The sequence below is a fragment of the Chiloscyllium plagiosum genome, chromosome 13 (genome assembly GCF_004010195.1).
Source record: "Chiloscyllium plagiosum isolate BGI_BamShark_2017 chromosome 13, ASM401019v2, whole genome shotgun sequence".
Taxonomy (NCBI): Eukaryota; Metazoa; Chordata; class Chondrichthyes; order Orectolobiformes; family Hemiscylliidae; genus Chiloscyllium; species Chiloscyllium plagiosum.
Genome location: NC_057722.1, coordinates 63,025,491 through 63,040,403, shown reverse-complemented (window position 1 = coordinate 63,040,403; position 14,913 = coordinate 63,025,491). Strand labels below are relative to the sequence as shown.

General features: G+C 44.5%; 1 protein-coding gene across 7 annotated transcripts in view; it reads right to left on the bottom strand.

Annotated features, from left to right (window-relative positions):
* The window catches only part of LOC122556134 (interleukin-1 receptor accessory protein-like), a 104,110-nt gene that overhangs the window by 49,054 nt on the left and 40,143 nt on the right, over positions 1–14,913 (bottom strand). For 4 of the 7 annotated variants that reach the window (XM_043702613.1, XM_043702614.1, XM_043702616.1 and 1 more), the window contains exons 10-12: positions 12,746–12,889; positions 9,419–9,758; positions 447–556 (exon numbers count right to left, since the gene is read on the bottom strand). In XM_043702613.1, the coding sequence (XP_043558548.1) occupies positions 448–556; positions 9,419–9,758; positions 12,746–12,889 (593 nt within the window). In that variant the 3' untranslated portion in view covers position 447. Of the gene's footprint in view, positions 1–446; positions 557–8,336; positions 9,759–12,745; positions 12,890–14,913 lie in introns of all 7 variants that reach the window. The other 3 variants (XM_043702617.1, XM_043702618.1, XR_006313468.1) reach the window with 2 other exon arrangements.

Here is a 14,913-nt window from a genome sequence, read left to right as displayed (position 1 = left end):
GCCTGCTGGACACACTTTCCTCATTCCTGAAGAAGGGCTCATGCCCGAAACGTCGATTCTCCTGCTCCTTGGATGCTGCCTGACCTGCTGCGCTTTTTCAGCAACACTTTTTCAGCTCTGTTCAGCCTATCCCTACAACTCAAATCCTCCCAAACCTGGCAACATCCTTGTAAATCTTGTCTGAACCCTTTCAAGTTTCACAACATCTTTCCGATAGGAAGGAGACCAGAATTGCACGCAATATTCCAACAGTGGCCTAACCAATGTCATGTACAACCGCAACATGACCTCCCAACGCCTGTACTCAATACTCTGACTGACTCTGAAACGCATGAAATGCCTCACCTGAGGGGGGGGGGGGGGGGGTGAAAGGAGGGGGTTGTGGGGGGAGGAGTGGTGGTGGTGGTGGTTTCCATGATTCAGTGAAATCTGCAACAAGTGCCCACCTTAAATCCACTGAGACCTTGAAATGTTCCATCTCCTGAGACAGGTGGAGAATCGAAATGACAACTTTGTTCTTAAACAGCCAGTTGCTGAGTCACTCTCCATGGCCTTCCTACAACAATGAGTTGAAGATAATTACATGTCCCAATGCTGTTAGACACCTCATGTTAAACACTCCGAGGACCGGCTCCCTGCAGAGAACTAACCATTCTGTCACTCATTCAATCACAAAATGAAAATGTATGGAATGAATCCACATCAACTCCTCTTTCAAAATAGAGAAAGTCAGAATAGAAACAGTTTGATTGTGTTCAAGGTGCATATGATCCTTTATTCATTAGCCAATGACTCAGGAATGAAGTTATTGTGTCTTTGTGTGCGTGAATCAGGGAGTGGAATGTTAATGTGAGGGAATAACAGACTTAATCAGACACTGCTAGCAGAGGGACAGCATAAGGTTAGATACAGAGTAAAGCACCCCTTACTCTTTCAAACTGGAAGTAAAGCTCCCTCTAATCTTTTGAACTGAAGGTAAAGCTTTCTCGATACTGTCCCCATCAAACACTCCTAGGACAGGAACAGCATAGGACTGGATGCAGAGTAAAGCTCTCTCTACACTGTCCCCATCCAACACTCACAGGACAGGTAAAGCACAGGACTAGATACAGAGTACAGCTCTCTCTGTCTTTTCAAATTGAAAGTAAAGCTCCCTCTGCCTTGTCCTCATTAACTATCCCTAGGACAGGTACAGCACAGGGGTAGATGCAGAATAAAGCTCCCTCTGTTTTTTTTAAATTGAAAGCAAAGCTCCCTCTTCACTGTCCAAATCAAACCTTCCCAGGGCTGGGACAGCACTGGATTAGGTACAAATTGAGACACTCCAGTACTCTTTTAAACTGAAATTAAAGCTCCCTCCAGACAGCCATCATCATACACTCCCTGGAGGGTGACAGCACAGGGTTAGATAAAGACTATTTCACCCTCCACTCTTTTAACCTGAAAGTAAATCTGGATGGGTATATGAATAGGAAGGGTTTGGAGGGATATGGGCCGGGTGCTGGCAGGTAGGACTAGATTGGGTTGCGATATCTGGTCGGCATGGCTGAGTTGGACCGAAGGGTATGTTTCCGTGCTGTACATCTCTATGACTCTAAACAAAGTAAAACTACCTCTGCATTGTCCCTATGAAACAGTCCCAGGACAGGTACAGCACAGGGTTAGAAACAGAGCAAAGCTTTCTCTACACCACTTCCTTCGAAGACTGCCAGGACAGGTAAAGCATGGGGTTAGTGACAAAGTAAAGCTGCCACCATGTAGCTAAGCTACACCATAGAAAAACATCCCCTGTGCTGCAACAGTGTTAACAATTTCTCTTGCCAGTCTCTCTCATGGTCATCATTGTACGTGGCACCAAATATCTCTGAACATTTAATATTAATGACAAATTAGAAGCACCATATGGCAGTGCCGGGTGTTCACAGCAATTTTAAAAAAACATCAGAAGTTCTTTGTGTTAAAATGGAAATGTTGCTGCTGTAATCATTCCAGTCACCACTAGGTGTCAGGGACAGTACATCTCTGGCTGATATTTCAGACTTGTGCTTGATTCAAGACTTTTTTAAATCTAAGATTGATAGCCAGCGTTTCCCTGTCCTGTTGAGAGGATGGAGATCAGAATTGCATGCAGTAATGAGATTACCTGGACCAGGAACCTTCTTGTACAAGTTTATCATAACTTCACTCCTTTTGAATGCAATCCCCAAACAATAAATCACAGGCTTTTGTTATTAGTTTACCAAACCAGTGCTGCTGCTATTATGGATTTCGTTACATGTATCATTGGATCCTTTGCTCTGTCACCCCAGTCAGTTTCTATTTTCTGAGGCACAGGTGGATATTTTTACAAACATTTACCTACCAGAGAGCATCACCCAGACATTTATCCATGATGAAATTTTTAAAAAAAACATGCTGGAAATGTTTGGGTAGCACCCAGAGAGATAGGACGAAGAGAGTGTTTATAGAGTCAGGAAGGCATACAGCATGGGAACTGACCTTTCAATGTGTCCATGCTGACCAGTCTGATCTCGTCCTATTTGCCAGCACTTGGCCCATATCCCTCTAAACACTTCCTGTCAAATACCCATCCAAATGCCTTTTAAATGTTGTCATTGTACCAGCCTTCACTATTTCCTCTGGCAGCTCATTCAATACACGCACCACTCTCTGCGTGGGAAAAAAAAACCCTCAGGTCATTTTAAAAAAATCTTTCTCATGTTAAACCCATGCCGTCTACTTTTGGATTATCCCACCTCGGAAAAAGATCTTGGCTAACAATGTTCCTCATTATTGTCTCATCAAAACAGGCCATGTTGTGTAAGTCATCTGTTTTGTTTCTGTCAGTTCCTCTTCCCCATCTCTCCTCTCAGGCAAGTGCAACAGAATCCCTAGTGTGTATCCAAAGGTCACTGCTTCACCTTCACATAATATCATCTATTAATGGTCACATTGTTATTTGTAGGAGCTTGCTGTGGACAAATTGACTGCCATATTTCTGACATTGTAACAATATGTGAACTTCAAATTGTGCCCATTGGGTGTAGGATATCCTGTGGATGTCACAGGCTTCATATATATTCAAGTGTTTATTCATTAACCACAGGCAGAGCCTCCTGCAACTGAACATGGAATCCCTACAGTGTGGAAACATTTGGCCTAACAAACCCAAACTGACCCTCTGAAGAGCATTCCATCCAAAACCACTCCACTACCCTGTAACCCTGCATTCCCCATGGCTAATCCACCCAACCTGCACATCATTAGACACTATGGGCAAATTAGCATGGCTAATCCACCTAGCCTGCACATCTTTGAACCATGGGAGGAAACTGATGCACCCAGAGGAAACCTATGGAGACAATGTGCAAACTCCACACTCGCCTGAGGCTGGAATCAATCCCAGGTCCATGAAGCTGTGATGAAGCAGTGCTAACCACTGAGGCACCTTGCCGCCCAAACTGAGGCCTTTCTCTCTCTAAAGGAATGCTATGGATAGTGGAGCCTGAACTATAAGCTGAATTCATGAATGCAGCAATTGCCAATTTCTTCATAGATGACAGAATCTTTCCCATTTTGTGATCACTTCTACAAAGAGTTCATTCTATTTTACTCCCTTCAGTTGTTGCCAAACTTGCTGAATTTCTTTAGGAAGGGTGACTCAATCCAGAACGTTAACTCTGATTTCTCTCCACGGATGCTGCTAGACCTGCTGAGCTTTTTCCAGCAATACCTGTTTGAGTTTCTCTCGAATTTTGTTTTAGGTAAGAACAGCTAAAGGCCATTCACTGAATCAGATAGGATTTTACGACAATCCTCTGATTGTACAGTTACCAGTAATGGTACTAGCTTTTTATTTCAGATCTTTTAAAATTCAAAATTTCCCAGCTGCAGAGATTGAAATTCAGGTGTGTTTTTCCTTTTTAGTCTGGTGTTCTAGATTACAAGCCCTGTCACATAACCACTATGCTACTGTAAATCAAACTGCTGTGGGTTGTGAACTGAACTAGATAGATGGAGAAAAGAATTGTCAATTAGGCAGAAGCTCACTGCATTTGAAGCACATCCCAATGAATATTAGTGCGGTGTTGTGTGATGTGTGCCAACCTCGAAGGTGATTCACAACAACAAAAACAGAGAATGTTGGGGAACTCAGCAAACTTTGAGGTATAACCCCAAACCTAAAGGAGAGCAGATTTAGGACTGAGCTGAGGAGGAACATCTTCTCCCAAAGGGTTGTGAATCTGTGGAATTCCCTGCCCAGGGAAGCAATTAGGGATATCATAGAATCCCTATAGTATGTAAACAGGTAATTTGGCCCAACAAGTCCACACCAACCCTCTGAAGAGTAACCCACCCAGATCCATTCCCCTATCCTAATATCCTATATTTACTCCACACCTAACCTACACATCCCTGAACCCTATGGGCAATCTAGCATGACCAAGTCACCTAACCTGCACATCTTCGGATTGTGGGAGGAAATCGGAGTACCCGGAGGAAACCCATACAGACATCGGGAGAATGTGCTAACTCCACACAGACAGCCACCGGAGTCAGGAATTGAACCCGGGTCCCGAGAGCTGTGAGGCAGCAGTGCTACCCACTGAGTCACCGTGCTACCTCATTGAGTGTTTTTAAGTCAAAGGCAGATTTTTGAACAGTGAAGGAGTTAAGGGTTATGGTGAGAAGGTGGGTAAGTGGTGCTGAGTCCACCAAAAGATCAGCCATGATCTTATTGAATGGCGCAGCAGGCTGGAGTGGCCAGATGGCCTATTGCTGCTCCTAGTTCGTACATTCTTGAATTTGGCAGCATCTGTGGAGAAAGAATCAGCGTTCACGTTTCGAGCCTGGTTCTTCAGGAGAGAAGAGAAAACGTCTTAAGAAGGGGTGCTTAAGTAGGAAGGGTTTAGAGGAACATAAGCCAAATGCTGGCCAATGGGACAGGATCAGTTTAGGAAACCTGTATGGTGTGGATGTGTTGGACCCAAGTGTCTGTTTCCATGCTGTATGACTCTAGGCTCTTATAGGAATACTGAACTTGAAATATTAACTGTTTCTCTCTCCACGTATACTGCCAGACCCATTGAGGTTCCCCCAATGTTTTCTGTGTTTTTAAGACATAATGAAAATACAGCCAGGGAGGGAGAGGTATTGGGGGTCCTCTAATCAAAACGGAGGGCAGCATTCAGGCTCTCAAGTTGTTCAGTCCTGTATTGAGTCCTGGAGGCCATAAAGTACTAATGTTGAAAACATATTGTTGATCCTCCAGCCCACATTGTGCTTTTTTTGGAACACTGCAGCAGGCTCAGGACAGAAATGTTAGCATGAGAACAAGATGGTTTACTGAACTGGCAAGAAGCTGGAAGGGCGGGAATCATTCTTACAGGTGGAGCACAGGTATTCTGAAAGTGGCCACCCAGTCTGCGCTTGATCTTCCCCGATGTAAAGGTGACTGTATTGTAAGCAATGTTTGCAATAGATTAGATTGAAAGAAGTGCAAGTGAAATGCTGCTTCCCCCGGAAGATGTGCTGGGGCCTTGGACAATGAGGGAGGAAGGAGAAGTGTTACACCTTCTGCAGTTGCATGGGAAGGTGCGTGGGGAAATGAAGAGCTGGTCAGAATAATGGAGGAGTGGAACAAGATGATTTGGAGGAAATGGTCCCTGTGGAATGCAGCAGGGAGGGAAAGATGTGTTTGGTCACGGCATCTCTCAGGTGGTTGCAGAAATCGGGGAGGATGATCCTTTGAATGTAGAGACTAGTAGGGTGGGGAGTGAGAACATAGACAATCTTATTGTTGTTCTGGGAAGGAGCGAGTGCAGACATGTGGGAAATGGGGGAGGATCCCAGGCTTTCAACATCCGCAGTATTTTACTTTTATATACGGTACTTCACAGTCTTGTTCAAAATGTTAGTCACAATGCATTTTTGGCTAGTAGACCAAAAATATTGGAAGTATAGGGAAAGGATCTTACTCTCATACGCACAGCATTATGGGAGATGGGGCACAGCAGTAATATCACTTGACGAGTGACCCAGAAATAAAGGTTAACGCTCTTGGGATGTCAGTTCAAATGACACCTACAGCTGGAGATGTTTAAGTTTGATGCATAAACATGGAATACAAATCTCATCTCAGCAATAACTACTGTCAATTGTCACAAAACTCATCTGGTTCATTAATGTCCTTTCAGGAAGGAACTCTGCCATTCTCACTCGGTCCTGATAATTTTATTGCTTAAATTAACACTAAGCTTACACAGTGTTAGCCAATTCGCCGATAGTTTATTAATGCTCTGTGGTGAAACGTAAAAATCAATTAATTGGTTTATTTTACAATTGTGAAGTGAACAAGTAGTGAAATATTTATAAGCAAGTCTCAAATTCAACATCACATCTTATAACAAGTAAAATAATAACCCACATTATCAGGCTGCTCCATGTTTAATATTTCATGCAGTATTTAATTTTGTGAAGGATTGTGTAAAAATGAATTCATTACGTTTTGTGACAATACCCAGAGTGAAGCCATTTTTGTGGCATTTGTAAAAGAGGTTATGGAAAGTTCACTGTGAACATTAGATTTGTTTGTAAAAACAAAGCTTCCTCAAGTTCACGTGGCTGATGAGAAAAGCTCACTTTCCTATCAACCTTGCTGTTGCTGCTGTTTGAACAGTGACTGGATGCAGAGGGCCTTGGTAATGGAATGACCTGGGGTAGTGAAGACAGTGAGGAAGGACTGCTTGCTGACTGTTCCCATTTCTGAAAAGTAAAAATTCCTGTTGAGTTCAGGGTGAGACCTATTTGCTGTTCGGAAAGAGCAATTGGAAGGATTTTTCCAGTCAGTATTTTCTGAGCAGGCTTTATCTGAAGGACTGCAGAGATAGCTGTGTATATGATTAATGACTTGGCCGCAACAACAAGAACAGCACAGCAATAGATTTTGTGACACTACGTTTTATCTATTCTCTTTCAAGAATAATCCATGGGCCAAATCACTTTTCTTTTCAGCAGTCAATCTCTGCAGAGAAAGGCATCTTTGTTTTCCTTCCTTTCATGAAGAGTTTGTATTTTGGGGATATTTAAAGGGATACGTACTTCTATATTACTGACTCAGTATGGTAATCAATTACTGCGCCTTTATTGAATAGCTGTGGGGGAAAATCGGTTAGCTCAGGTGGCTGTTTACGATGCAGAGTGATACAAAGGCATGGGTTCAATTCCTGTAATAGCTGAGGTTACCATGAAGGACTCTCCACTCCAATCTCTTCTCTCACTTGAGGCATGATGACCCTCAGGTTAAACCACCACCAGTCATCTCTCCATAACATTGGCTTTGGTAGTATAACCAATTGTGTCTTTTTAATAAATATCTTATCTACCAACTAATCATTTTAATTGTCCATTTTTATAATACAGAAAAGTATTTTTATTTCATACTGTAACCCATACAGGAGTGAGACTATAGCAACTGTACTCCTCTAGCTTGACTGTATGCCACCCTGTCCCAGTTACTACTGTAAATATTAATCTTATTCATCAATAATTTGAATTTGATCTTGAGCAGCTCAATGATAAAGTGGCCCTACTTAGTCCCACCAGCAGATTAGATTTTGCCTGGCAGACAATGTGTTCACCTGTCTTTTTGATTATTCAATCAATGTAAAGCCATCAGTTTGATCTCTAGCAGTTCCTCAAGAAAGCTGCCAATTCAACCAGCCACTACTCTTGTTTTTTTTGGGTTCCTTCAACATCATCTCAGGTTTTCTGCCATCAAGTGGAAAGATTCCTACTTTGCGGCTCATTTAAAGTCGTCAAGAAGTCTAGTGTCTGTTCCACCATTTCGATTTGAAGCAATTGGCTCACCTGCCTCTAATACACATTTCCCAGCTATAGCTGAAAATGTGTTGCTGGAAAAGCGCAGCAGATCAGGCAGCATCCAGGGAACAGGAGAATCAACGTTTCGGGCATAAGCCTTTCTACAGGAATGCAACACATTTTCAGCTCTGATCTCCAGCATCTGCAGTCCTCACTTTCTCCTCAAAGATTTCCCAGCTATAGTCTACCCACCCCCAACCACACTGATTAAGATCACTTCTTGAACTTTAGAACTCTGAAGCTGCTTGATAATAGAAAATGTTAAAAATCTTCAGTGGACTGGCAATTCTGAATCTCCAACCATTTTAAAAAAATAATTACACTGTGATGTATTGAAGTCAGAAGTTTGTGATTTCAAATAAACCTGTTTGGACAATAACCTGTTGTCATGTGACTTCTGACTTTGTCCACTCCATGTGTCGAGTTAGAAATTCAGGAATGTAACCATAACTGACCTTTGATTAACGAATCCAACTATTGCCATTTGTCCTTCTCGGCATCCATGAAGAAAGGGCACATATTGATTCTGATCTCTTTCAGCAGCCAATACCAAAATACTGTGAATTGTCCACAGAGACAGACACACACAAACTGAGAGACAATTACAGGGGAAACAGGTCAATGGCTCATGATGGGAAAGCATCATTTGCATCCCTCTGCCTTTGTTCTTTTGCTGTTCTTCAGGTCATGCCTGAACTGGCCTGGAAGCCACACCAGATAGATCAGGGACATCAACTGGAACGCAAGAAGGGAAGGGTTTCTCTGATGCATCCCTCAAGTCTGCACTAAAGCTCCATGCTGTCAAGTCGGGTAAAGGGAAGAACACTCATGATAGCCACATTTTGGTGGAATGTGAAGGTCACTTCCATCTGAGATGGTTCCTGAATTGAATTAATTTAATAGTCAATGTGAAGAGGCATAGTTCTGAAATCAAACTGGCGAGTTGAATTTCTACCAGCCAACTGTGATTGGACAGAAAACAAATGCCAGCAGAGTTACTGGTCTACCTAGAGACTGGCGAAGGTTGTGGAAGTGAGGACACAGAATTGAAAATTCAGGGAGCATGAGACCAAATGCCCTTTAGAAGTTAAACTTCTTGGATAATGCTGCAAAGGGGCAGTTGTCTTGGCAGTGATTGGTAAGACACAGTTTCACTGAGACAGGAGAAGATTGGAATGAAATATGCACTAGACATTTCCACCTCCTCACTCTACTGCCACCAATACGTTGTACGACAGTTTGAAGATTTGATCTGCAACTTTACGCCTTTTACTGCTCCCCTGATTTGTACCTTTTCAGAATCTTTGAAAAGGAGCATGGTCTACAGGAAGAATTTTACTGTTAAACAATAAGTTAATATTCAACATATTGAGGATTTGACTTCTTCCTTTGTAGAGTATTCAACAACTATTAAGTCATAGTTTGCTCTTTAACCATGAAGATATTTGTTGGCAATTGCAATCATCAGTTCTCAGAAACAGAATATCTGGGCAGTTTTCCATCTTGTAGGAGTGAGTCACAATTGTCATACACTAACCTCCTGCTCTCTCTCTCGGACCTCTGTGTTTTGCTTTTTGTGGGAAGAGCGACCCGGAGCTGCTTCCAGAATCGGCTCCTGGGATCTTGGGACTTCTCCCCTTCCCACTTGATGGTTGCCGTCACCGCCTTCAGCCTCCTCAGCTCTGGCACATGGTGGACTTTCTTCACTGGGCTGAACTCCACCAGTATAACTCGGATCTGCCCAGTGCTGGCCATGCGTTCAGTGCCAGCCTTCAACTCTAAAAGAGCCTGTGTCCCATTCACTAGGTAATTCGGGCTCAATACCACCAACAGCCTCCTGCTTTTCCAAATACAAGCCAATGTCTCATCTGTAATGACTAAAATACAAAACAAAAGGCATTGTCAGGAGAAAGAAATGAAGAATAATAGTCAACATTCGCAACAAACACTGCCAGGTCAACGCTATGCTCCTGTTATGTGGCTTGACACAGCTCTAAATAGTGTCCTTGGCCCACAGAATCTGTGCCAAGCTATCTACACTTATCCTACTTTCTAGCATTTGGCCCGGTGTTTCAACGTTATGATGGAATTATCGGTAACTTATGTTAAATCACCTTGAACTCTCTGCATGGTTCTGGTCTCCGTAATGTAAAAGGAAGATAGGAAAGTTTGATGAGAGTGGTGGAATGTCCACTCCCATTTTCCTGTGTGCCAGGAGGGCCTGATTTAAGAGCGGATGATACTAATTGAACCAACTCCATTTTGATTTTATCCCCTCCCTCTTTCCCCACCTTCACTGCACTACCCAGGTGAGTACACTGCATGGTTTACTTACTGCTCTGTCATCTTCAATGATCTGTGCCCATATACACCCAACTCCCTCCACTCCTTCATAATGTTCTTCCAACTAAAGTGCTTCACCTCACATTCCTCTGCATTGAACCTTTCCAATGACCTTCTGGAGTTACAAACAGCCCACCTCACAGTTTACAATTCTAAGTTGTGTGTCATCTGTAATCTTTGAAATCATTCCCTGCACACCAAGATCTAGATCATGTATACATTAGGAAAAACATGAGTCCCAAAAACCGATTCCTAGGAAACTCCTCCACAAGTCTCCAGCCTGTATCATATCGATCACACTCTGTTTCCTATCACTCCGCCAACTTTATATCCACCCTTGAAGTAAAACATAGAACATAACAGCACAGTACAGGCCCTTCAGCCCTCGATGTTGCGTCAACCTGTGGAACCAATCTGAAGCCCATCTAACCGACACTATTCCATTCTCATCCATATGTCTATCCAATGACCATTTAAATGCCTTTCAAGTTAGCGAGTCTACCACTGTTGCAGGCAGTGCATTGAGCACCCCTACTATTCTCGGAGTAAAGAAACTACCTCTGACATCTGTCCCATATCTATCACCCCTTAATTTAAAGCTATGTCTCCTCATGCTAGCCATCCGAGGGAAAAGGCACTCGCTGTCTACCAACATACATTCTAACATACCAAACTTTGACAATGTTAGAAATGCCAAATGTCAAAGTTTGGTTTGCTGGAATGGAAGTCATACCTACCTTTGTACAATTTAAACCTTTTTGATGATAATCTCTGCATTTTTAAACAATAAACAATGGGGTGGTGGTTAGCACTGTTGCCTCACAGCACCAGGGTCCCAGGTTCGATTCCAGCCTTGGGTGACCGTGTGTGTGGAGTTTGCACATTTTCCCTGTGTCTGCGTGAGTGCGCTCCGGTTTCCTCCCACAGTTCAAAGATGTGCAGCCCAGGTGAATTGGCCATGCTAAATTGCCCACAGTGTTAGGTGCATTGGTCAGATAGAAATGGGTCTGGGTGGGTTACTCTTCAGAGGGTTAGTGTGGACTGGTTGGGCTGAAGGGCCTGTTTCCACACTGTAGGGAATCTAACCTGAAAAAAAAACACAACTAAAGATGCCAGAGATCTGAAACAAAAACAGAAATTGAATGCAAAACTCAGCAGGTCTGGCAGCATCTATGGGAAGAAAGCAGAGTTATTGTTTTGAATCCAGTGGCTCTTTTATCAGAACTAATCTGCTTTCTTCCCACAGACGCTGCCAGACTTGCTGAGTTTCTCTAGTAATTTCTGCTTTCATTTCAGATCTTTGCGTATTTGTTGGAGTAAGTTTTATACGAAATGAACTCATTTTTCTTTGTTGACCAAAGATACCTGTCTATGAACTGTTTCCTGTATCAAAATTGATACAGACTCAGACTCACAATTGGGCTTATCATCAGAAGTTGCTGGAAAAGCTCAGCAACTCTGGCAGTGTCTGTGAAGAGAAAACAGAGTTAACGTTTCGGATCCAATGACCTTTCCTCAGAACTGCGACCGTTCCATCATTTACCAGCTGAATGTTTACCAGGTTAATGTTGGAAGCTGATGTTTACACTGAACTGATATAGTTGCAGCCCAGATGAGTAAAACAGCACAGACAAGGGAACAATTCTGTGTTTTCTGGAAGTGGTGTGAATGGTTTAGATGGCAACACATTGAGTGGTTAGGGAAATGGAACTGACATTCAACAGGCCTCTTTGTATCATGACCAGAAGCTGCCAGTCACAACCACTGGAGTTTTCTGGGCCGAAGTCAACATGTTTGGTACGCTTGCCTTTATTGGTCAGTGTATTGAGTAAAGGAGTTGGAAGGTCAGCTAGTGGCTGTATAGGATATTGGTTAGACCACTTTTGGAATACTGCATGCAATTCTGGTCTCCCTGCGGTAATAAAGATGTTACTAACTTGAAAGGGTGCAGAAAGGATTTTCGAAGATGTTGCTGGGCTTGGAGTTTTTGAGCGATAGACACAGGCTGAGTAGGCTGGGGCTATTTTCCCTGGAGCATCAGAGGCTGAGGGGAGACCTTATAGAAGTTTATAAAATCATGAGGGGCATAGATTGGGTGAGTAACCAGGACATTTTTCCTCAAGTCAGGGAGTCCAAAACTAGAGGGCATAGGTTTAGGGTGAGAGGGAAAAGATTTAAAAGGGACCTAAGGGGCAACTTTCATGCAGAGGGTGGTGCGTGTATGGAACGAGCCGATAGAGAAAGTAGTAGAGGCTGGTACAAACACAGCATTTAAAAGACATCTGGATGGGTATATGCATAGGAAGGGCTTAGAGGGATATGGGCCAAATACTGGCATACAGGAGCAGATCAGTTTGGGATATCTGGTCGGCATGGACGAGTTGGATTGAAAGATCGGTTTCTGTGCTGTACAACTCTGATTCTAGTCACCTTCGAGATGTGGAGAATAGAGGGAAAAGGCTAGGTGAGTATAGGAGCTCCGGTAAAAGTACCAGGTGACATTGAAAGATTCTATACATACTCCCACCGGGTAAACTATCCCGGTCATAGATGCAGATTTTGTATCCATATTCGTTTTCCAAAACGGATTGCAGCGTGGTGAGGACAAACTCCTCCTCTTTGGAATTCCTCGCGTATGACATGTAGACATCGAACTCCTTCCCGTCTGTAATATCACAAGAGAAAAGAGGCAGAGAGAAACACTTCAATGTGAATGTCTTGTGACAGCCTCACTTCCACCTCCCAGTCAGTTACATGCACAGCATATAAACAACGGACTGGGTGGGTCGCTGAATCTAGTAATCCACAGCCACGGAGCATTAATCCTGAGGAGATCTAAGAACAAGGACCCCCTGACGTTTTAATATTGTAAAAGGTTAACTGAGGGAATACAGCAGCCCAGGCAAAAGGGAGGACTGCAGATGCTGGAAACCAGAGTCCAGATTAGAGTGGTGCTGGAAAAGCACAGCAGGTCAGGCGGCATCCGAGGAGCAGGACAATCGACATCGTGATGAGGGACTGTCCTATCCCCCCCAGTCCAGGAACTTCCCACATACATTCGAGACACCACCTGTGCCCTCCACCTCCTCCAAGACTTCCATTTCTCAGGCCCCCAATGCCTCATCTTCACCATGGACATCCAATCCCTCCGCATCGTGACGTCGAACACTTCTTCCGCCGTCTCCGATTTTACTTTTACAATCAGGACTCCCGCCCGCCTTCTGAGGACCCCTTCACTCGCCTCCAACACACCTCATCCACCTGGACACCCCGTACTGGCCTATTACCTGCCCTCGATTTCGTCATTTCCAACTGCCGCCAAGACATTAATTGCCTCAACCTGTCTACCCACTCCCCTTCTCCAATCTCGCACCCTCACAATGTGCATCCCTCCACTCCCTCTGCTCCAATCCCGACCTCACCATCAAACCAGCGGACAAGGGGGTGCAGTGGTAGTTTGGCGCAATGACCTCTACACTGCTGAAGCCAGACGTCAACTCTAAGACACCACCTCCTACCGCCCCCTCAACCATGACCCCACCCCCCCAATCACCAAACCATCATCTCCCAGACCATACAGAACCTCATCAACTCAGGAGATCTCCCATCCACAGCTTCCAACCTCATAGTCTGCACCTTCCGATTCTATCTCCTTTGCAAGATCCACAAGCCTGACCACCATGGCCAACCCATTGTCTAAGCCTGCGCCTGCTCCTGCCCCACTGAACTCATCTCCACCTACCTTGATACTGTCCTATCCCCCCCTAGTCTAGGACTCCCCACATATGTTCAACACACCACCCACGCCCTCCACCTCCTCCAAGACTTCTGTTTCCCCGGCCCCCAACGCCTCATCTTCACCATGGACAACCAATTCCTCTACACCTCCATCTGCTATGACCAGGGCATCCAAGCCCTCCATTTCTTCCCCTCCCGACGTCCCCAACAGTACCCTTCCACTGACACACTCATTCGTTTGGCTGAACTCGTCCTCACCCTCAACAATTTCTCCTTTGAATCCTACCACTTCCTCCAGATCAAAAGAGTAGCCATGGGCACCCATATGGTACCCAGCTATGCCTGTCTCTTTGTTGTTTATGTAGAACAGTCCATCTTCCACTGTTACACCGGCACCACTCCCCAACTCTTCCTCTGCTACACCGATGACTGCATCGGTGTCACCTCGTGCTCCCGCGAGGAGGTTGAGCAGTTCATCAACTTCAACACATTCCACCCAACCTTAAATTTACCTGGACCATCTCTGACACCTCCCTCCCCTTCCTGGACCTCTCCATCTCCATTAATGATGACCGACTTGACACCCACTTAAAAACCAAACGACTCCCACGGCTACCTGGATTACACCTCTTCCCACCCTATCTCCTGCAAAAATGGCATCCCATATTCCCAATTCCTCCGCCTCCGCCATATCTGCTCCCTGGAGGACCAGTTCCACCACAGAACATACTAGATGGCCTCATTCTTTAGAGACCGCAATTTCCCTTCCCATGTGGTTGAAGATGCCCTACAACGCATCTCATCCACATCCCGCACCTCTGCCCTCAGACCCCACCCCTCCAACCCCTCTAACAAGGACAGAACCCCCCTGGTGCTCACCTCCCACCCTACCAACCTTCGCATAAACCAAATCATCCGCCGACATTTCCGCCACCTCCAAACAGACCCCGC